This window comes from Narcine bancroftii, chromosome 12 (genome assembly GCF_036971445.1).
Source record: "Narcine bancroftii isolate sNarBan1 chromosome 12, sNarBan1.hap1, whole genome shotgun sequence".
NCBI classification, from domain to species: Eukaryota; Metazoa; Chordata; class Chondrichthyes; order Torpediniformes; family Narcinidae; genus Narcine; species Narcine bancroftii.
The window spans coordinates 91,576,345-91,600,425 of record NC_091480.1 but is presented as its reverse complement, the minus strand read 5'-3'; the positions used below and the strand labels follow the sequence as shown (position 1 = coordinate 91,600,425).

Below are 24,081 nucleotides of genomic sequence, written 5' to 3'. Positions count from 1 at the left end.
GCCATAGGGGCTCTGTGATCAGTAAGAGATTGCTTAAGGTGGTATGTGAGTGGAAAGAAAAAGGTTTGAAAACCACTGTTTTAATCGTCCCTAATTGACTCGTTATGTGCACGGTTTCATATCTCCAAAGGAAATGGGCCAATGACAATTTGTGTCCAGCAAAATATTTCAGTAGCAATTGAGTCTAGAGCAGTGATTCTCAACCATCCCTTCCCACTCACATCCCACCTTAAGCAATCCCTTACTAATCACAGAGCACTGACGGGATAGGGATCACTTAAAGTGGGATGTGAGTGGAAAGAAAAAGGTTGAGAACCACTGCTCTAATCCACAAAAATTTGCAGATCTTTTTTTAAATTATAAAAAGTGTACCATTCATTTATGTTGCCCTAATAGTATAAATGAATGAACTGGATAATTCTGAAGCCTCATTCTCAAATCTAACATTTCCAAGATTTAGTTTAGATATGAATGGAAATGGATGCCAATCAACACCACCCCATTCTCTTGCTGACATGTCCGTCCATGGTCTCATGCACTACCAGAATGAGGCCATCCACAATTGGAGGAACAACACCTCACATTCTATTTGGGCACCCTCCAACTGGATGCTATTAACATCGACCTCCTGTTTCCTCCACACCCACCACCACCTCACTCCTCCGCCCCTCCCCCCCTCCCCCCCCCCCCACTACCGCCCGCAACTTTGTCCTTGTCTTCTGTCCTTTGGCTCTAGCAGTCACTTCCTGTTTCCCTCCATCTCCTTTCACAAAGCCTTTCCTCTCTCCTATCCCCCATCATACCCAATTAACACCTTGTGTCTGTTTCTTCTGTACTCCTCCCCCCTCCCATTCTTCCCCCAGCCTTTGAATACAACCATTTGTCTCTCTTCCTGGCTTATACCTTGAGGAAGGGCTCAGGCCCGAAATGTCGGGAATATATCTTTACCTCCTATGGACACTGTGAGACCGGCTGAGTTCCTCCAGCATCTCTGTATTTTTCACTACAGTCTGCAGACTTTTGCATTTCACTCAATACCTTCCTCCTTGGCAGGCTGCTTGGAGTCACTGACTAGTCCAACAATGGCCTTCGTGCGGCTGCAGGAGGCTGTGTTCTTGGAGTCACTCCTGGAGGTTATGATCCCAACCCGATTTATTGCAGTATTCCTGTGTCCCAGCTATTCCAATGTGGACCACTATGAAGTTGGCCGTTCAATTTCAACTCTAATGTCAGACAAGGTAGGGAAAACTTGGAACGTACTGAACCCTGGAAAATTCATACATGTTTAGTTCTCACTATTTTATCATACATTCCTGGAAAATGGTAAAACATTTCTTGTCTAAATCAACAGTGCATTGTATTGAAGCTTCACTTAAAAACTATAATGATGTGAATCACAAATTGTTGCATTGAAAATTAGGTCTTTACAGAGATAATTACAGTAATAACTGGTATTGGGCACCTATGGGGGTTGGTAGACGCTGGATAAGTGAACTTTCCAGTTGCTTGAGATTGCATGTTGTGTGGATGGGCGAACTAACGACGAGTGCACCAATTGTAAACGTCTTTATTTTTTATCTATTTATTTTCTGTGCTATCTTTTGCTGGCTGCTTGAGGCTGCCGGTTGCTTCAATTCTGGATAACAGGAGCTTTACTGACTAGGAGAATACACGTTTATTTACGAAGACGGCAATGCAATTTAATATTTCTTTTCCAGGGTTAGCTTGCAAAGATTAAGGTAGCTATAAATATATTTAATGTAGTTAATTGTTTACTGAGCCTGCAATTAAAGTGTTTTCTGTGACGGTCGAGTCAAGCAAATTCTGAGCTTCCAAAACTCTTTCTGTTGCTAATAATAAATGATAATGAAGTTAAAGATAATACATTCTATAATTAAATTAATTATTCATGCACCAAAGGTGCCCCTGCAGATCCTTACCTAAAATCATACTCAATTTTTTATTAAAAAAAGCTGGTTTCCTTTCCTTTTTAATGACCACTGTACCAAGTAGGTTTAGCAACCCAATCTTAGCTGCAAATCCAGGGTAAATGTGGAATGCTGTAAGAATTAGAATTGTATCTGATTTCATTCAATTACAATCAAAGTTCACAAGACCACACCAGGTTCACAACATCTAGGAGCAGAAGTAGGCCCCTCGACTCTGCTCTGGCATTCTAAACACAAGCTGATCCACCCTCCCACTCACCTCCAGTACCCGGCTTTCTCCCCGTAACCCTCGATGCCCTGACTAATCAACTACCTGTCAATCTCTGTCTTGTAGCAGCTCTGATTTACCCAGTTCACTCCCCATTAAAGAATACACTCACTTATTTCTTTCAGCACAAAATGGAGTTGACTTTCTTTATTCTCTACAGACACGACACTGCATTCTTCACCTCCCCAAACCCCCCTGACCTTTACATTGGCTCACTGCCACACAGGTGATCTTGACTCTCTCACCCTCCTCCTCCTGCATCCAAGATCCATCCCACGTATGCAGCCTGGTTAACTAACCCACGCATGCGCACAATTACTCCTGGGCATTGCTTTGGAAACATCATCCAAGTGAGGTCTGACTGGTGCTTTATAGTGCCTCAACATTACATCCCTGCAATTATATGCTATTCCTCTAGAAATGAATACCAATGAGTGATAAATTGACGACATTTTCTGCATTTGTGGAACTATAAAATCCATGTTCAGCTTTGATCTATCCTAATAATGTATTGAAGAGAATCCATTTAATACATCAATGTCGAAAGTAAGCGTTATTCTTTATGTTCTCATGGTCTCTCTCTTAAATTATTACATTCATGAAAGTAATTCAATGGAATCACAATTGCTAGAAGATCATCAACACCAGGAAGGTATCTTCCATATCATTCTTCTCCTTCCAAGGCAGTCCCAAGGGAATATGGATAAACATTTTTCCAGTGCAGTTCTGTGGGTTGTGAGATAACCATAGACTCCTGTGCAATTTCTATGGACTCTACAATGGATGGGGCAGATGGATCAGGTGGGGTTTGGATTATTCTCCCACTTGTGCATGACCATTGTAGATCCTTTGTTTTCTGAATGTTGCTCTGCCGGTCTTTTCCATTGATTCCTTTAAGATACCACTTTGCTTATTTCAGGAGTCTGGTTTTAGAAATGCAGATAAGGTGGCCCATTCACAATCAATGGGAGGGATTCAAGAAGATGTTTGGCCAATGTACCCAGTAAATTTGGACCATTTTGCAATGGCAGCCTTAGTGCTAGCTGCTTTGAAGACCCTGAGTAAGTCACCAATATTTTTGCTGCATGCTACAACTTGGACACCACTGCTGCTCGTTGGTCAATGGTGAGATTGGTTGCCAGATTTGATCCTCAAGTAGTGTTTTGCTCAGGTAGTTCTGAAGTTGCACAATGTTGTGACGGTGGAGCTCGTCGAAAGGCATGGCAAGTAATCTAATTTGAGCAGTGTTTTACATGGATCTAGATGGATGGATAAATCATGGTGCCATGTGGCCGGGAGAGAAAAATGAAGAGCCTTTTCCTTCCAGATTGCATCGCAAGCTCCACCCTCACCTGTGCTGCGATGATGGTTTGGAACTCAATATCAGAATACAAGGAAAACTCCTTACAAACATTGATAGGTAACAATAGAAGAGCATTTCTGTGATTGTCTGCTGACTCCCGGAAATACCTTATCACAATTTAATGGGATACTGAAAACACAAATAGTGCGTGCAATCCAGAAGTATAGTTTATCAATTCAACGCCCAATCCATCCCTCAATGTTATAGACGGAAATGGTAAGAATCTTGATTCCCTCTAGGTAGAAAAGCTTCTATTAAATGGTCCAGGTGCTTACTGATAAAAAAGAACATACAGTAGAAGTCCAAAAATCCAGACTGCACAGGGATTGGAGTGGACCAGATTTTTTCTGGATTCTCGGGCAATTCTAAATTAAGGAGGAATATAAAAAAAAGAGATGAATAGTTAAATTTTGATAGTTGATTCATTAGCGAATGCAGTATGCTTCATTTATCAAAACAAGCAGTTTTAAAGCAAAATAAAAATGCCGGTGTACATCTGCACACAAAAATTTTAAAAGCTTGAGAGTTTTCGAAAAGTCTGGATTCTGGGGTGGTCTGGATTTCTGGCATCCAGATTTTTGGACTTGTCCCGTATTTGAAATTTTTAAAAAAGGTCTGCTACTCCTTGGCCGATGGATTCTCTCTCAGTTCTTCTGCAAGAAGGATTAGTGGGGAAAGGTTTTTTTTTGATGGAAATTTCAAATAAGGGAATTGTCTCCCCAGATTTTCCGGCAAGTGGCATATAAAGCAAAGACTCCCTGTGATCTGGTGAATGGTATTCGAGAGGTTCTAGACTACAGCATCGTCTTATCCCCAACGGAGGTTCAAGATGAGGAACTGCTAAGATCAGTGATACCTTTCCAGCACGAAATGCTTTTAAGAAGGAAGAAGCAGCAGAATGAGGAGTTTGCAAAAATAGATGCAGGCTTGCCCGGACGTAAGTCAGTTACTGACAGCAGGGAATGTTTTTGATACTGTAGGTGAGAATTGATTTTGCCCCTGAAAGGAGGCGGAGGAAAGAGGGAAGCAACATTCCTAGTGAAGCAACATTTCACTAGTGAATCTGCAGGGGTCATCAGCTGCATCCGTTGTGGTCTCCTCTACACTGGAGGGACTGGGCGCAGAACGGGAGATCGCCTTGTTGAGCACCTCCGCTCTGTCCACCACCATAGCGTAGATCTCCCATTTCAATTTCCCCGTCCCATTCCCCTGCTGACATGTCTATCCATGGTCTCATACACTGTCAGTCTGAGACCACCCGCAAATTGGAGGAACAACAGTTCATCTTCTGTCTGGGCACCCTACAACTGGATGGCATTAATATCAACTTCTACGTTTTCCATTAAACCCCACCCTTCTTGTTCCCACGTCGCCTTTCCCTAGAGAGCACGCTCTCTCTCTCTCTCTCTCTCTCTCTTCCCTTTTCCCTCGGTCTCCTTTCACAAAGACAAAATCAATTCTCACCTCTTCTCTTATCACGTCCAATTAACACATTTTGTTGGCCTGAACTCCTCCTCTTGCCAGACTAGTCTTCATTCTGATGCCTTCCTTTTCTTTGCTTATTCCTTTTACAAGGGTTTAGGCCAGAAACGTCAGTAATATATCTTTATTTTCTATAGACATGATGGGACCAGCTGACGTCCTCCAGCATTTCATTGTGTTTTTACTGCCATCGCAGATTTTGGCATTTCTGATGTTTAATAAGGATGAGCTGGCGCGATATGGAATCAATTATAAGCACCAGTCGTTACAAATATAAAATTGCATGAACAAACATTTGAGAGGAGTAAAACTCGAAAGTCTGCGGACTCCATCACTGAAGTAAAAACACAAAGCTGGGGGAAACTCAGCAGGTCAAACTCACCTTCATCAAGGTGCGACCAAAATCTAGCCAGGCAAAAGGGTGGGTGGGGAAAGACAAGTGTATAGACGACACTTTCTATTTTCTAGTATTTCCCAATTTCAGAATGTGTCAGCTTCAAAGAAACGCAAGGACGATATTCCGAATTAGTCGTATCAATTCAACAAACCTAAATCTGTAGATACAGATTTAAGTAACTTTAATTCATTGATATAAACAGACATTTTGCCTAACTTCACATCAAGATCTTCATAACGATGACTAAACAAAGCATTTGGTTATATTTAAAGATATGATGATAAGACGAATTAAGATGATAAGAAATGATTAAGACAAATTCAAAGTATTTTGAGCTTGGTTCTCCGAAGAATGAGAAAGCAGGCTCCGAGTCTGCACAGATATTACGACACATGACGTCAAAGTCATTATGGTAACACTACAAACAATACTTATCCTTAAAGAGATAGCACAAAATTACTAAGAAGCAAAAACACAAGGTTCTAACCTTTACACAGAGAGAGGATCAGGATCCCTCAGGCAGGTGGATCGGGGAGGGAGGGCAAACAGGAGGAGGGGGGTATGGATGGTGGAAAGAAGAGAGAGGGATGGGGGAGAATGGAGCATGGGTTAGCAGAAACGGGAGGTTAATGCCATCCAGTTGGAGAGGGCCCAGATGAAAAATTAAGGGCTGCTCCTCCAATCAGTTGAATTAGTTTGAATGAAAGTCAGTGGAATTGGAGACTGGGTATCAGTGATCTATGCCAACAGTGGGAAGTAAATGACAATACAAATGTAGAAAAGGTCATTCATTATCTGAATTGCCTTCAGCCTGAGATGGGCAGAATGTTGAGTGAACACAGAGAAGCTCGAGGAACTCAAGAGTGTCAGGCAACATCCACGATATAAATAAATTCAGGACAGGACCCGTTTACGAGAATGAGGTCAGAAGGGGGAGAGAGCAAGCATTTAAAATGGGGTAGGGGACAAGAAGTGATGGGATATTGGACAGACCAAGGTGGGAGAGGTGGAGAGACGGATTAAGGAAGAGAGCATGGGGAGCGGTGGGAATGGGATTTCAAGGGGGGAAAAAGTGAGAATGGGAGCAGATAATGAAGAGATGGAAACAGTGGAACCAGATAGAGATGGGGGTCTACCTAAAATTGGCAAATTCAACAATCTTGGGTTTAAGGCTGTCCAGATGGAATGCGATGCGCTGTTAGTCAAATTTACGATTAGTCCCACCCTGCCGATGGAGGACGTTGAGGCCAGACATGCCTTTGTGGGAATAGTGGAGGAGGGAGGGAAATTAAACCAGGAGTTCCAGTGTGGACCTGCATCCTGCAGGTGCTCGGCAAAGGAGTCACTCAATCGATGATTGGACACACCAAATATCAGGTGTGTGAGTAACAAGGTGGCAACTCTCTATCTATGATGGTATCAATATTCCCAAGCTACTGAATGAGACAAATAATGTGAGCCTTCACCAGGAAACTAAGTAAGAATTTTAAAAGCAACCATCGAGTGGTAGACAGATTCAATAGAGAGATAATGGGTAAGGATCAAGTTCCCATTAAACCTGAACCAGAACAACAAGAGTAGTGGTGTAAATACTATTGATCCCAAGAGCTTAAAAAAAATCTCAAGAATGGGATGACTTGGGTATTATATACAGAGAGACCAGTTGCAGATTGGGAGGTCGCTTCGCTGATCACCTCCTCTCCGTTAGCAACCACAGCGACCTCCCATTTCAATTCAGAGTCATATTCCCGCACTTGCATGTCTGGCCATGGCCTTGGGTGCTATCCCACCCAAACCACCTGCAGATTGGAGGAACAACACCTTATTTTCTGACTGGCCACTCTCCAGCCAGACAGCATTAACACTGCCTTCCACTAAAACCTTCTTGGTTTTTCTTTCCCCCCCTCCCTTTCCTGACTTTCCAGTTCTTCCACCTACCCACCCAGCCATCCCTCCTCCCCCTCACTGCTGCTGTCCCCCTCCCTCCTTTCTCCACCAATCATCTCCTGCCTTTGCCAACCCCCTTTCTGGCATTTTCTCGTTCTTTGATGAAGGGCTCAAACCCGAAACATCGGTTCTGTATCTTTATCTTTGCTATGTTAAGGACACAGTTTGACCTGCTGAACTTCTCCAGCGTTCCGTGATTTTCCTTTATCATGTCCGGTTCAGTCGATAGCATTTGTTTCTTTCATTCCAGCTGAAAGCAAACCAGCACCTGCTGAAGTCGATGATCCTCTCAAAAGAACTGGGAGACCATTCGGTGGTGTGATCCGAGATATCAAGCGTCGCCATCCCAAATACCTGAGTGACATCAAGGACGCATTGAATCCTCAATGTCTGGCTGCTATTATCTTCATTTACTTTGCTGCCTTGACTCCTGCCATCACCTTTGGAGGTCTCCTTGGTATGAAGTTAATGACCTTTCATTATTATTTCTTTTTTTGACATATAGGCCATTAACCCTTGCCGTCACATCACACACAATTGACCGATAACACCCCAGGTCCGTTTGGGAAGGAGGGAGGAAGCCGGAGCCCCCAGAGAAAACCCTCACAGAAGCATGTGTGCCTGCCGAGGTTGCCGTCTGCTGATTGATAGTATCTTGGGACTGGAGCTGAGTGTGGTACTCTCTTGACTTGTAACTGGCCAGGTCTCCTGACATTAGATATGCCCTTTCGGCCCTTGAGCCCCTGCTGCTCAATCTCACGCATTTGACCTATAACCCCTGGTGGAGGGTGGGAGTAAACCAGAGCCCCCGGGTGAAACCCACGCAGGCACGGAGAGAACGTACAAACTCCTTACAGACAGCGAGGGATTTGAACCCAGGTCCAGTCCTGATCACTGGCGCTGTAAAACTGTTATGCTAACCCCTGTGCCAACCGTGCCACCCTTGTATTGTGGAGATAAACACAATGTGGGCATCAATAAAGATTTCTAGGTCATAAAAGACAAACCTGGTGCACACAATGGCCGATTATCCATAAGGCTGAAGCCTAGAGGCCCAGAGGGTAAGGGGGCCCGAGCCCCTAAGCTTCAGCCTACTCAGTAAAGGGTAGCCTGGTCTCGGTTTATCATTTCACACTTACTGCATGGGTGAAACCAATGACTGTGGGCCAGAGACGGCATCGCGCCATTGCCAGGGTGACCGACATGCAGTGGTTTCTGGGAGCTGGCGGCGGCAGCATGAAGATTTCCGGCGTGTGCGAGGAGGGGGCTCAGAACTACCGGTGTCCAGCCTGTCACAGTCGATAAGTGAACAACGGGAGGGGTGCATGACCGACAGTGTCTATGAGAGTGTGTGTGTGTATAGAGCCACCGGGTTGCGAGTAGCGAGCGCAGTTTCTATCAGGGGCCATGAACAGTGGGATTGGTAACCAGGCCCACGGCGGGAAGTGAGGGACGCTGGGGTTAGCCCAGGCCTTTGGCGGGGCACAATTGGGAGGGGTGGACTGACATAATCTCAGCCTAACGCCTCAGTGATAGTTAATGTGCTACTGGGGCCACAGGGGTCAATCTAACCACTGAGCAGAATCTCAAATGGAATCTCGACATCTCCATTTGTTCTTGTCATTTTCATTTATTTTCTGCATGAAGTCTAACTGCACCGAGAACTTAAAGACCAGTCTTGTTTCTGAGGGGCCTTCATGGGTCCCAATAGAGGTGAAAAATCATTTAATCTACCTTGAATCTCTGATTTTGTTAAAAGCTTGATCTTTTCCTATTATCTTGTTCATTTCAAGTTCCCTGTGACTATGACCCTTGATAACTGTTCCTTAAATTAGCACAACTCACCAGAGACTGAAGTAATGAGATATTTAGACTCATATCTTCATGCTCTTAACATAGGCTTGTTAACACTCACAAATTATTTGTTGAAATAAGAACACAAGAAATTGGCAAACACGCCACTTGTGCTCGGCCATTCAATCAAATTAAACTGATCGTTTATCTCAGCACTTTTCCTACACGAACTCTTGAATCCCTTATGACAATATATCATTTTTTGTCCTTAATATACCCTATCTGTCAGCATACAAGGCGACTAGGTGTATAAGACCTCATTCTATCTTATACAGTTCTTGAATGAATTTGCACAGACTTCTCCTTTCTTCTCCCTATTTTGAGACTCTCTCATAAATCTTGAATCACCTCTTGCTCTTGCAAATTCAAGTTTAATCTTTCACAGAGCAATCGCAGGAGTTACCATTAAAGAATTTTGAAATCAAACCTTATTTTTAAAGAAAAAAGACGGGATACATTTCATGTACAGCATTTGCAAGAAAAATGGTTTCCCGAACTCAAAAACTAGAAAGCTGAACCGATGGCACAATAAGGAAAGTTAATTCAGCTGTGAGGACCACTGATTGTTAGACACTAGGCTTCTTTCTCCTGGTGTTGCACATTCAGGTTGTTTCCATATATGTGTGTACATATTTTCTTGAATACAGTTTTTGCACAAGCAGTAAGTGGTAATTACGCCTCACCAGCAGGGAAAATAATCGTAGGGTTGGACGTGATATCATTTAGGTACCAACAATAAATTTGAAATCTAAATCTAACCTTGTGTTGATCCCTTCCTCAGTTGCAGGAGGATTCCTTTTTGTCTCCCATCTTCTCAGCGCCCCTCTGCTTAACTGCTCTCAACCTTCTTCACAGAGGAGAAGACAAACGGTAGCATGGGTGTCTCGGAGCTGATTATTTCTACAGCAATTCAAGGAATCATCTTCTGTTTAATTGGTGCTCAGCCCCTGCTTATTTTGGGTTTCTCGGGACCATTGTTAGTGTTTGAAGAGTCCTATTTTTATGTAAGTCTAAGAATTAATATTTCTGTGACATTCATGTCCAATTATTAAATGATCTATTGATCTCTCTGTCCTGTGTAATGTCTGCTGCCCAATGTTTGACAATTCATAAGGCAAGATTCAAGATTCATTATAAAACAGTATCATGTTATATGAATTTCTTTTTGCCGGCTGCAAGGCAGACAGATTCGCCACCGGCAGGAATTGCCTAAGTGCCACTTGCAGACTTACAGTCAGAAGAGAGAGAAGCAAAAGAGAGTTCCCCCAGAGTCACCGAGTGTCCGTAGATCCACCTCCAGCGCTTCCACATCCTCCACAGCCACACAGAGTCCAGTCCAAACCATTGGCGACCCGAGTTCCAGATCCCAACCTCCGACACGGTCAGGGACCCTTCAGCGCCCTCAGCACCACCTCGCGTCCCAGTTCCGATACCTGGCACCCCTCTGGCCAGTTCAAGCCAAGTCTCCAGCGGTCCTCAGCCCGGCCCGAGTCTCCTGACAGCAGTCTCCAGCTGCCCACGCCTTCCGTGGTTTCCTCGCCTCGAGTCCCCGGCAGTCTTAGTTCAATTATTTGCAGTTTCCCCACCAACTACATGGTCAATTCAAAATTCCAGCTAGGTGCATATTGGAAGCCCCAACCAACTCACTGTTACCCAGCGTGGATAAGTGCAATCTGAAGCTCCTGACAGGATGTAATAGATATCAGCCACCTTTCTGTTACATAATGTTGCCTTATTCTCATAAGCCCTTTAATTTTCAAGTGATTCAACATGAGCAGAATGAGTACATATTTACTTTAACTGTACATGATAAGGAAATGTTGCCAACATTCACATTATTGCTTCAAATCTGCATTATGAAGCAATGGTAATTCATCACAAAGTCACTGAATTTAACAGACATTATGCTCAACACGCTACTCTGAGACCATCACTCCATGAAGATACAGTAAAATCCCCGATATCCAGCATTTTCTGGTTGCTTGAGATTGGCTTTTGCAATGCCTAACTAATACACCAGAATTAAGAATAAACAGTTTAAAAGGCAAAAATGCAAAAAATTCGCTTGCATGAATATATAAACCTTAATGAATTTTACATTATATTCAGTCACAATCCTTGGAAATATTTAACCGTCACTGCATCTCCACAGAACCGCCTGACGGCCAAATGATAACATAATTATAATACGGACAGTATAGATAATGGTTATAGATAACTAACCACCCCTTTCCCAAATTTATAGATAGTCTATATACCAATAGAGAGAAAGCCTCTGACTCACGCTCTTGCCAAGCGGCAGCCAACGCCGAGCGGTATCAACCATCCTTTTTATTCAAAAACCATTTTATTCAAACAGCTGCTATGAAGAAAGCACAACTAGGCTGAATACTTCCTCCCATCTTCACCAAAGGTTTCTGTGTTACTTCAGAGAACGTTTACTTTGGCAATTTTAAACCTTTAATTTTATTGTTTTCATTTGTTGTTATTTATTTATTCCCTCAATTGTTTTTGGCTGTGGCTTGAAGCTGCTTGTGGCTCGAATTTTAGATGTCGGGGATTTTACTGTAGAATGTTAAAGAGCACAACTGTGAATGAGAGGTCCAATAAGACGGTGACTTTACACTACAGCGTTGAGTGCAACACTAAGTATTCTCACAGGTGCAGCAGATGAGCGACTACTATTAAGTAAATGAAACTTCATCGTTACTCTTCTTTTCCAGGTCTGTAAAATCCTTGAAATTAATTACCTGGCCGGTCGAGTTTGGGTCGGAATGTGGATGATCATCATTGTTCTTGTTCTTGTGGCCTTTGAAGGCAGCTTCCTGGTTCGATTCATTTCTCGATTCACCCAGGAAATATTCTCCATCTTAATCTCACTCATTTTCATCTACGAAACCTTCAACAAACTATTTAAAGTACGTATAATCCAACACAACTATGTGAGACCACAGTGAGCCTGACAAGGTGTGTTTTAGAAGGACTGCAGCGGCAAAGGGGAAGGGAAAAACAAAATCAGAGAGTGACCTGAAAGTAAACTGATGAGTAACATTACCAAAGAGAGGACAGTCACAGAATGTTGTGTTGGTGTGACAGTATCAAAAGCTCCATGTATATGGAAAATAATGAACAGTAGAGAGGAATAGTACTACATATCATCTATAGAGAAGAATATGAATTCTATAATAAGATGCAAAAATTAGCCTCCGTACAGATTAGATATATTTTTGAACTCTGAGCCACAGAATTTTGGCAAGAGACTTGGGTGGTGAACCTAATTACGTGGCATTTCTGATACCCGAGGGTTCTAAAATCACATTTGTTTCTAATTACTGCATGATAATGGCAGTAAGGAATTTGTTCTTCATTTAGAGGCACAGCGTGGTAACAGGCCCTTGCAGCCCATAAGCCCGTGCCGCTCAAATGCATCCAGGTGACCAATTAATCTAGAAGCCCGGTATGTCTTTGGAACATGAGAAGATTGCGGGACAGCAGCGGATTTGAACGCGGATCACTGGCGCAATAAAGGCACCATGCTAACCGCTAGGCTAACTCTGCCGCCCAAATCAAAATGAGATGATTTACTAAGATTATCCATACACAGAATAAGAATAACCAAAATAAATAAGAATGAAGTTACAGCAACAATTGAACCATATTAGATAATCATGTAATTTATCTTCACGGTCATTTTCAGTAACTGGAAACATTGCATGAAATGTATAAAGGGGATTTTATCCATGATCGTTCAACCAGAACAGGGTGGCACGGTTGGTGTACCAGTTAGCTCCACACCTTTACAGCGCCAGAGATTGGGTCTGGACCGGGGTTCGAGTCCCGCACTGTCTGTAAGAAATTTGTACGTTCTCCCTGTGTCTGAGTGGGTTTTCTCCGGGGGCTCTGGTTTCCTCCCACCATTCCAAATGTACCAGGGGTGTAGGTTAATAGGGTGTAAATTAGGTGGCACGGGCTCGTGGGCCAAAATGGCCTGTTACCGTGCTGTATGTCTAAATTTAAATTTAAGAACACACAGGCATACTTACAGATGAGTTAAAACTTGTTATCTGAAATGATATCCCACCAGCTCTAATTTTACCCTGCATTAAGAAGGGCATTTCCAAGAAACCCATTTGTTTTATTAGTAATTCCTCCATCTGGAGCTTATAATAAACTGCTTCAATGAACAAATTAGGAACACCAGATCCTATTTTAAATAAATATTGGTCCCATCAAAGCTGAAGTGGGGTTTTTTTTTAAATTTGTTTCTCCCATCAGTGAAGACAGAAAATGTTCAAAAGGTGGTGTCGTTTTGCTTGATTTTAATGCCCCTGCTCCCCACAAACACAGCCAAGAGTCCTAGCTCCCAGGTTACCCACACACTTCAACTTGCAATCAGATGTTCCAAGTTAGTAAGGATCATTGACCAAACCTCAACAAACTTCTTTCGTCTTTTACAGTGGATTGATCACCACAAGGTTATAGTTGGTCCACCTTCTTATTAAATAAATAAGAGAACAGGATATCACAGGAGTGTAGAATGTGTAGATTTAAATTGTTTCGATGGAATCAGGAGGGCAAACAGTTAGACAAACAATCAGATAAATTTCCACTGAAGGTATGTTTCAGGAAACATGCTCTGCCCTCGGTGATTTGCCTGTCCTTTTCTCAGAGGTCGGTAGAAAGTAAATGATTGAATTAGTGACGAGTTTTTCCATTCAGGAAAGAAGAAACATATTTGGCAGAGAAGTAAACTTTTTTCCTTCACTCATTGCTGGTTTCTTTTTTAAAAAAATAACGCAGATTTTCAAATCACATCCTTTGATGGCGAATTACGAATCAAATATAAATGGCACAGTTTTAAGGACGAATCCAAAACCACAGCCTAATACAGCTCTGCTGTCTTTCGTGCTAATGTTTGGAACCTTCGTTATTGCTATTTTCCTCAGACAGTTTAAAACCAGTCAATATCTTCCAGGAAAGGTAAGTAATTCCACTGCTGTAAATGTTAACCTGTTCCTTTTTCAAAGTTCGATAGATGTCTAAGTAAATGCTCATGTTCATATGGTGGTTTGTCCAAATAGTCAGGAAAACTGTACAAATCATATTTGTTCAAAATGGTTGTGGTTACATGTTTACAAAGGTAAAATCTTATAAATTCTGTAATCGTATTGGTGCTTCAGTCACTTTCCCTCACATCCTAAAGTAAGCCATCTCTCCAGGCAATGGTATTCAACGTTTGATTTCAAAATTTAAGGCAAATTTGGATAGGTGCATGGATGAGATGGGTATGTAGGGTAATATTCCAGGACTAGGTAGAATTTGGATAGGTGCATGGATGGGATGGGTATGTAAGGCAATATTCCAGGACCAGGTAGAATAATGGTTCAACATAGACTGGATGGGATGAAGGGCCTCTTTCTGAGCTGCTGTGTTCTATGGTTCTACAACATAGGCCTTTATTTGTTGTTCCATTTCACTCAGAGCACATAACCAAATCTTTCTGGCCCATTTAGCCTTTCAGACATCTCCAATTCCATCCAGCTCTACAATCCTCCATAATCCAATTCTAAAATATTGATTTAATTTTTATAATACTGTACACCTATTGAATTAGAGTTGTATTCTAATAGTTGCATCAAGTGGAACCTGTAATACATTTTCAATGAGGAAAATTGAAAATTGACACTGTTGTTTCAGCAAATAATTACAGGTAATTAAAATGATTATCCCCCAGCCTTTTTGTTCAAACACTTTCTTGCTTTTTGCTCAAACCTTGAAGGAAAGGCCCAGGCCCGAAACATTGGTTCTACATCTTTACCTCCTATGGATGCAACAAGACCTGCTGGCTTCCTCCAGTATTTTTGCATTTTTATTTCGAATCTTGAGAAGTTATATTTTCTCTCAGTCAATTATTTTACTGACATGGCCATAGAACTATTGGTAATATCATGTGCTCCAGTAGGAGATGCTGAGAACTTTGTGATCCACTTCCAATTAACAGAATCAAGATTCAGGTTATTCATAAACTTTTATCTCCCTTTTGTAAGTCACTCTTCCTCCAATCTCTTCAATGTTGATTGAGAAAATGTTGACTGAGTAATCTCACAGTGCTTGACATTTAATTCCAGGCGTTTTATCATTTGTCTTAAGTCTTAGTGAACAGACTTTTCTCCTTCTTTTAGGTTCGGCGTGTGATTGGCGACTTTGGTGTTCCGATTGCAATCCTTACCATGGTGCTCATAGATTTCTTCATTAAGGACACCTACACCCAGGTTAATAGACTCACCGATAATCATCCTGTTGAGAAACATTCTCTTGCTAAGATGAACGGGTGGAACGTGAAGAGGTGGGGACCAGGAGTAGAGTAGGCAACATTTTTCTGGGATCCCCTGGCCGCCTGCCAAATGTCACATCAGTCAGTGAATGAAGCCTAGTCAAGCTTAGTAAAGGCTTCTGATAGCAGGAACGTTGGCAAAAGTCCGATGTTGAGGTCCATTGGTGACGTGGGGAAGGGTAGCTTAAAATAGCACACCAAAAGGGTGGAGGAACTTCAGCGTCCATAAAAAAAACCAAAAATATGTTGCCAACATTTCGGGCCTGAGCCCTTCGTCAAGGAATAAGCAGAATGAGCCAAAAGCTGCTTAAAGAATACCTCAGGCCCGAAACGTCGGCAATATATCTTTGTTTTTAAGGGCGCTGAAAAACTGGCTGAGTTCCTCCAGCCTTGTGGTGTGTTTTTAACCACAATCACAGCATCTGTAGTCTTTTGTGTTTCGCTCAGGTCTCTTGCAGTTGGCTGGTATCTTCTCAATTAGATTGAATTAAATAGCTTGTTGTCACTTGTACCAAAATACAGTGAAAAACATTGTTTTGCATGCTATCCAGGCAAGTGAACTCATGCCTAATTAAAGCAGGTTGTGTAATTATAAAACATATGGTAAACACATGTGTCATGTTATAGTAAGTCAGAGTGCAGGATACAGTAAAGAGTACAGAGAAGAATAGTTAAAACATTGTCATAGACATATCTGTTACCATTCACAGGTCCCTTTAAGGGTCTGATAACAGTAGGAAAGATATTGTTCTTGAATTGGGAGATTCATAATTTCAAACATGTATATTCAGCCCAATAGAAGAGGTGGAATCACGCTTCATTATGCTGTGGAAGTGTGGTTGTTGGGTGTATTTAAGGAAGCGATTGACAGGTATTTGATTAGTCAGGGCATCAAGGGTTACGGGGAGAAAGCCAGGGAGTGGGGCTGAGTGGGTGGATGGATCAGCTCATGATTAGAATGGCTGAGCAGACAATGGGCCGACTTCTGCTCCTATCTCTTGTGAGTCAGCGGGAGTTACAGATGGAGTCGAAGGAGAGGAGATTGGGTTGTATGTACCTGGAAACTTCTGCAATCAACTCCATTTTTGTGGCAGCATTAAAACTCCAATAATCTGCTTTCTTGACTATTCAGAAATCCCAGTGGTTCAGCATCTGGTTCATCAGCTAATATTTGCAGCTTGCTGGGCTTTGGTTCTGACACATCCTTTCACTCACCGGGGCCCCAGTTCTGGCATCCCCTTTTGAGTCAACGAGGACAGGTTCCTGTTCCACCTCACAATCTCTCCAATGCCAGTTCCCACCCTCCCATTCAACACACCAGGGCTCCAGGTCCCCTTGTGGTGATACACCACTAGCCTACTGCAGGGGGCGACCAGTGTACCTGCAGGAAGAGCACTGGAAGACAAGACCCTTGGCTGGCTGTCAATCAGCTGACCTGAATGGACCAAGCCCCACCTGGTCGGCTGCCAATCATCCGCTGGGATATAAGCCACATCCAGCCCCTCGAGGTCAGTCACACGGAGCTAGCACAGCTAACTGCAGCAGGGACTTTAGTGAAATAAAGCCTGTTGATCAGTCTTTAAATCTTGTGTCTGCTTTCTGTACGACAGTGCACCTCACTTTCAAATGAATAGGGTCTCATTTCCCACAATCCCTTCAAATTTACCTGATCCACTGAGACATTTATTACAATGCTGTGGATATTAAAACAATAACTACAGTATATACAATAATACTTGAGAATTTACTAATCTGGGATCACCAAAATCCTGAACGTGCTAGATGATTAGAGTTTTATTGAACATGTTCAAAGTTAATCTGACCCATCAGATAAATTTGATTATTTGAGTCTGTCAAAATAGATATGGGCCGAACACAGACAAATGGAGCTGGCTTTTCCTCATGGACAAGATGGGCTGAAAGGCCTGTTTCTGTACTGTAGAACTTGGCATCTCTATAATCAAATACCTTGACGCTCACAACATTCAGTATTTGTTCAGATAAATCAAGAACGCTTTCAAATGTAATGACTTGGTTGCAAACTCATACCTCTAAATGTCTGATCTGGGCCATCTCTTAGGGCTCCCAAGTCCTCCAATGAGGTTATGTTGGATCTCTATAGGGAGACACCCTCACATCGCATGAAACAGGGGGAAATATCTGTACCGATGTGAATAGTTCGGCAATTTGAAATGATCACTTAAACATTGAATCAGAGTTTGCACCAACTAGCTAATGAGGTGACCAGAACTAAAATATTTTCAATAACTTACACAAAAGCTACTTACACGCAATGTGTTTTTTTCATTCTAGAAACTCAATGTTCCAGATGGTCTTCAGGTGACAAGCCCCGGGAACAGAACTTGGTTTATCGATCCTCTTGATAACATGCCTTATTGGATGATACCCGTCTCAGTTATTCCAGCCATCCTCATTTTTATCCTTATCTTCATGGAATCTCAGATCACAACGTAAGACTTTTCACAAGAATATCTAATGCCTGGGTTACTGGAGACTAATATTACTTGAGGCACTGGCCCCAAGTTCACTGAGGGCTTTTCTCAGGTTGAAAGCCACACAAAGTGCTATTGTTCAGGAAATAAGTTAACTTTCACATTTATTTCCACTTTGAGGGTTGCTCTGGGATCATTTCTAATCCTCCTTATTACCTGTAGAAGTCAGAATTTCAACAACATTATCTATGGGCAATACTGACTTTATTGATTGGCAATTTAGGCTTTGTAATCAATGAAAACGCTGCTGTCATCTACCCATTACAATCATAGATTTTTGTTCTCTCATACATCCCTTCATGTCTTCAGACTGAACTATTCCAACAACCGTTTGTAAGTGAAAACTAAAACGAGGGTGTTTCTGTAAATCTGAACTAAAATCAAAAACTGTAAGAAACACTGAGGTTGGGCAGCATTTTGTGTTTTTTTTGGTAGCTGGTCAGCACAAATACTTCTGTTTAAACTCCCTCATCACTGGAAATTATTTTCCACTCCGGTAGGCTTCCGAACTTTTAGAAATGTCCATCCCAGGAATCTCCACTCCTGTGTCTCATTTCTTTTTGCAATGCCTTACATCTTCATAGGACACCACAGCACAGGCCCTTCAGCCCTCGACACTGTGCCGACCTACAGAAAAAAAACTAAGCCTTTCCACCCCCATAACTCTCAATTTTCTTTTCACCCACTGTCTTGGAGTCTCTTAAATGCTCCCAATGTTTTACTCTCCCCCACCACTCCTGGTAAGGCATTCCAGATACCTACAACTCTCTGTATATATATGTAAAAAAACTTACCCCTGATGTCTCCCCTAAACTTTCCTCCCTTTACTTTGAACAGATGTCCTCTGGTGTTTGCTATTCCTGCCCTGGGTAGAAAAAAAAAGACACTGGCTGTCCACCTTATCTATGCCTCTCAGAATTGTGTAGACCTCTCTCATCCTTCTTCATTCCAACACAAAGCCGAATAATTAATAATCAATAATCGTCAGTAATCCAGGCCACGTTATGTAAAATTTGCTCACTAAATTTTCCATTACTTTTCTCACAAATCTAACTTCCTTGAAGAAGCTTTTAAACCCTTTCCACTCTCTATTTTGTCTTAGAATCTATCTTTGGCCAATTAAGATTTGTGGAATTCTTTTCTGTGTTCAAATGGTATACAGTGAACAGTGATGTTACATAGACATTTATTGCATGTCATCTGTTCTTTGTTACCATCAGGCTCATTGTTAGTAAGCCAGATCGGAAGATGGTGAAAGGCTCTGGATTCCACCTGGACCTGCTGTTGATTGTGGTAATGGGTGGAATTAGTGCCCTCTTTGGAGTGCCTTGGCTCAGTGCTACCACTGTGAGAACCGTCACTCACTGCAATGCCCTCACTGTGGTGAGCAAATCTGTTCCACCGGGCCACAAGCCCCAGATTCAAGAAGTCAAGGAACAGAGAGTAACTGGCTTTTTTGTTGCCATTCTGATCGGTGAGTAAGAATGGAAAGGTCAGCCTTGGAGTGCATATTATGGGTTTTCCTTCCTATTACATATATCTGGTAGATTAAGCCTAGTATAAATAATCTTTTTAGCGTTATATTTATTAAAAGCACTGTCAGCTTCATTCAAGTTGTCCTTGAGTAGGTGATGGCAAACCACTTTCTTTAACCACTAATCCTAACCCTTATGGCGAATGTCTGTTGGATAGTGTGTTTCATGATTTCAATCCATCATTAACATATTTTCAAGTCAGGATGTGGCCTACAGGATAACATGCAGTTGGTAACATCCCCATACTCTCAAAACCTTTGTCCTTCCTTGGTGGTGGAACCTGCAGATTTGGGTAACCTGGGCAATAAAGTGCAATGCATTTTCTAGATACCACTCACTGCACCCACAGGGCAATATTGACGGAGGGAATGGATTTTTCATGTTGGTGCTTTCTCCTGCATTTCCGCCAGAGTTGCACTCAGCCAGATAAATAGAAAGTATCTAATCCTACTGCAGATGACTACCTTGTAAATGTAAAAAGGCTTTGGAGTGATAGGAGGAGAGCCACACCCTGCAGGATACCCAACTTTGGGCTTGCTCTTGCAATTAGAGTAGGCTGGCTGAATTCCCCATGAATTCACTGGTTCGGGCTGGAAAGGACAGTGGCGGCAGATTCAATTGTATTATCCCTAAATAGGTTGGGAGAAGATCTGAAAGAAAATAATTTGCAGAACAATGTAGATGCCCACCATCTAGGCTGCAACTATCCAGTCATTAGATAATGCAGTTACATAGTTGGTCCGGTCGAGCTTCTAGTCAATGGGGACTCGGTCAAGGATACTGCTGGGTGAATAGAGAGGGAAGGGGGTGGAGAGCTGAGGGAAAGAAGACAAGGGGGAAGGGAAAGGAGGAAGAATCCAAAGTAGGTTAGCAGAAACCAGAGAAGTTGATGTTAATACCATCCAGATGGAAAAATCAGGTGTTATTCCTCCAATTTACAGGTGGTCTTTATTTGTTGTCAGAGTACATACAATCCTGAGATTGTTTTTCCGGTGGGCCAGGCAGAATTTCTACTTATCGGTGGTGCAAAAAAACTGTACTCTATATCTGTATCTGAAAAGATTCACATACAAAAGAGAGAAATGTAAACAAAGAAAGAGTGCAAACGAACTGACTGTGCAGTACAGAAAATGAACATTCAACAATAAAGGGAAGAGTAAAAGTTCTTAAATGAATCCCTGATTGAGTTTGTCGTTGAGGAGTCTGATGGTGGAGGGATGATAGCTGTTGCTGAACCTGACGGTGTGAGTCTTGTGGCACCCATTCCTCTTTCCTGATGGCTGCAGCGAACAGAGCATGTGCTGGGTAGTGTGGATCCTCGATGATTGCTGCTGCTCTCTGACAGCAGTGTTCCTTGTTTTTTTCTTCTCGATGCTGGGGAGGATTTTGCCAGTGATGCACTACTACCTTTCACAGGGCTTTCTGCCCAGGGGTATTGGTGCTCGCATTCCAGGCCATGATTTAGTCGATCAGCACACTTCCCACCATACAGCTGTAGAAATTTGCCAAGGTTTCGATGTCATACCAATCCTCTGCAACTTCCTGAGAAAGTGGAGGCGCTGATGTGCTTTATTCACAATGACGTTCGTGTGTTGGATCCAGGGAAGGTCGTCCAAGGTAGTGACTCCCAGGAATTTAAATTTGCTCACCCTCCACCTCGGATTTTTCTCTCCTAAATTCCACAATCAGCTCCTCGGTGTCGATGCAAGTTTGTTTTTAGAACAGCATTCAGCCAAGTTTTTAATCTCCTTCCCAAATGCTGACTCATCACCCCTTATTATGCAACCCACTACTGGGATATCGTCCAGCAAATTTGTACATGGTGTTATTGTTGAACTGAGCTGCACAGTCATGGATGTAAAGCAAGTAGAGCTGGGTTTGGGGGGAGGGGTTGCTAAGAATGCAGCCCTGGAAATTGTGGACGAGATCTTTTAAATTAAATTTTTTAAAATGTAGACAGGCAGCACGGAAACAGGCCCTTCTGGCGCACTAGCCCGTGCCATCCAATTGACTTGGGTGGAAACCGGAGCACCTGGAGGAAACACACGCAGACATGGGAAGAACATACAGACTCCTTATAGACAGGGCAGGATTTGAACCTCGTCCTGGTCACTTGCACTGTAACAGAGTTTCGCTAACTGCTAGGGTATTTAGACGTCCATGTTGCTCAATTAACCCACATCCCTGGTACGTACTCGTGGGCCAAAATGGCCCGTAACTGTGCTGTATGTCTAAAAGGTTGGACACCCCTGTGTTAGGCTAACCAATCCTTACTGATTATGGTCTGGAGGTGAGAAAATCCAGGATCCAATTGAACAGTGGGATATTGAGGCCCAGGTCTTGGAACATTTCGACATATGGAATCTCATTATGACAAATGGATTAATTTTTCAGGCCTGTCTATTTTGATGGGGAAGGTTTTGCGGAATATCCCACTTGCTGCCCTGTTCGGAATCTTTTTGTACATGGGAGTAACATCTTTATTTGGAATCCAGCTGTTTGATCGTTTACTGCTATTGTTGATCCCACCGAAGTATCACCCAGATCTGGCCTATATTCGTAAGGTAAGTACTGGAATTAAATTGGATTTGCACCAGTCATAATGGTCAGATTCTTCTCATTGCTAATACTTTCAGCGGTTATTGGTACATCAGACAGCAATTGCACATGCAATTAAATTCAGAAATTATGAAGTTGGCCAAAAAGATCCTCACTGGAAACTCAATACTGAGACATTTAGGAAATCCCATTAAATTAGGCATGTGATAGATATTCAACAAATGAACCTTGAAGAGCCACAGCTTATCCATTACTCTGTAACTACGTCTTTAATGCTCTAATGTTTAAATTATTGTGGAAAAACCTCCCGATTCTAAAAGCAAACCTTAATAAGCTCTGAGCTTCAGTCCTTCTGATTGATCTTGAAAAAAAGTAACAATTTATTTTTATTCCTGCTTTCAGTCTCCTTTTATCTCCATTACTTATTTTTAAATTTAATGTTCTTTCTCTCCCTTTATTTCAATTTTCGGGTAATTTAATTTTTTTGAAATTTGGACTTACAGCACGGTAACAGGTCCTTGCGGCCCACAGCCCGTGCCATCCAGATACCCCAACCCCAGCACGTTTTTGAAGGGTGGGAGGAAACCGGAACCCCTGGGGAAGCCCCACGTGGATCAAAGAGAGATGTACAAACTCCTTACGGACAGCGCGGGATTCAAACGCTGGTCGCTTCCGCTGTTATTATGCTGCACTAACCGCTAGCCAGCAGTGTATGATTTGGCTTGAATCATATTTTAGTCCAGATTTTGCTACCACAATCCCCACTTTTATCTTTCACTCCAGCCACCAGATCCATATAACCATATAACTATTCACGGAGCGGAAACAGGCCATGTTGGCCTTTGGAGTCCGCACTGGTTCACTGATTTTGTGCGCCCTCTTCAGGCATTGGCACCGGTCAGATGAGAAAGGCCAACTTTGCCAGCTCAAAGCATTCCAAAGGCCAGTTGGGAGTTCCACAGCAGTGACAAAGCCCCATTCACCACAATGGAGGGGCCTGGCCACAAAACAGTTTTGAAAGCTTTTGACATCGCTAAAACTGTCAGGTTTTAAATGATTCTGAACGTCCCTGGGCAGCACAGTTAACACTAACAGTGGTTAGTGTTATTATAGCACCAGCTCTTTATCAGGACCATGGTTCAAATCTGGCGCTGTCTGTAAGGAGTTTGAACATTCACCTTGTGGCTGCGTGGGGTTTCCTCCGGGTGCTCCAGTCTCCTCCCACTGCTCAAATACATTCAATCGGGGGTAATTGGGTGGCACGGACTTGTGGGCCGAAATGACCTGTTACCGTGCTGCATGTCTAAATATTAAAATTATTTTAAAATGTAAAAACATTCAGGAATGGCCACATTCTGATTCTGGACTCCCTGTGGAAACCAACAGCTGAGCTCACTTCAACTTCCCTGACATTTACACTCTGAATATGTTCTGACATCTTGTCCCATGATCTTAAACAAGAAATTCTCATACCTGACAAAGGGCCTAGGCCCGATATGTTGGTTACCCTTCGCATCCTATTGATGCTGCATGGCCTGCTGAACAAAGCAAGTTATAACTGTTTAAATATTTGTTTGATTTTCAATTGTTTGGAAGCATATTTCAGCATTGCAGTCGACTTTTTTTATTGAAGTTTTGTAAGATAATTTAGAAAAAAATTTATTTCTGAATGTCAGTATTTCAGAAACATCATGAGCTTCAGCTTTAATGGCTGAATTTTTGCAGCTGTTTTTTTGAAGGCAGGACATGTTCAGCCCCATTCGTGTGAAGGTAATACAGTAAAACCTCCGGTATCCAGCACATATAGGGATTGATAGATGCTGGATAAGAGAATTTGCCGGTTGCTTGAGATTGTGTGCTGCGTGATTAGAGAACTGACC

At 42.5% G+C, this 24,081-nt stretch overlaps 2 protein-coding genes across 5 annotated transcripts in view; one reads left to right on the top strand and one right to left on the bottom strand.

The window, feature by feature from the left end:
• The window catches only part of LOC138746680 (uncharacterized), an 81,763-nt gene that overhangs the window by 32,731 nt on the left and 24,951 nt on the right, over positions 1-24,081 (bottom strand). The gene's annotated exons all lie outside the window — the stretch shown is intronic.
• LOC138746504 (anion exchange protein 2-like) overlaps positions 1-24,081 on the top strand; it is a 67,413-nt gene that overhangs the window by 37,832 nt on the left and 5,500 nt on the right. For all 4 annotated transcript variants that reach the window (XM_069904719.1, XM_069904718.1, XM_069904721.1 and 1 more), the window contains 10 exons: positions 1,054-1,238; positions 4,304-4,517; positions 7,657-7,863; positions 10,116-10,264; positions 11,984-12,178; positions 14,061-14,240; positions 15,443-15,532; positions 17,908-18,065; positions 19,328-19,581; positions 22,037-22,206. In XM_069904719.1, coding sequence (XP_069760820.1) covers positions 1,054-1,238; positions 4,304-4,517; positions 7,657-7,863; positions 10,116-10,264; positions 11,984-12,178; positions 14,061-14,240; positions 15,443-15,532; positions 17,908-18,065; positions 19,328-19,581; positions 22,037-22,206 — 1,802 coding nt within the window. The remainder of the gene's footprint in view (positions 1-1,053; positions 1,239-4,303; positions 4,518-7,656; positions 7,864-10,115; positions 10,265-11,983; positions 12,179-14,060; positions 14,241-15,442; positions 15,533-17,907; positions 18,066-19,327; positions 19,582-22,036; positions 22,207-24,081) is intronic.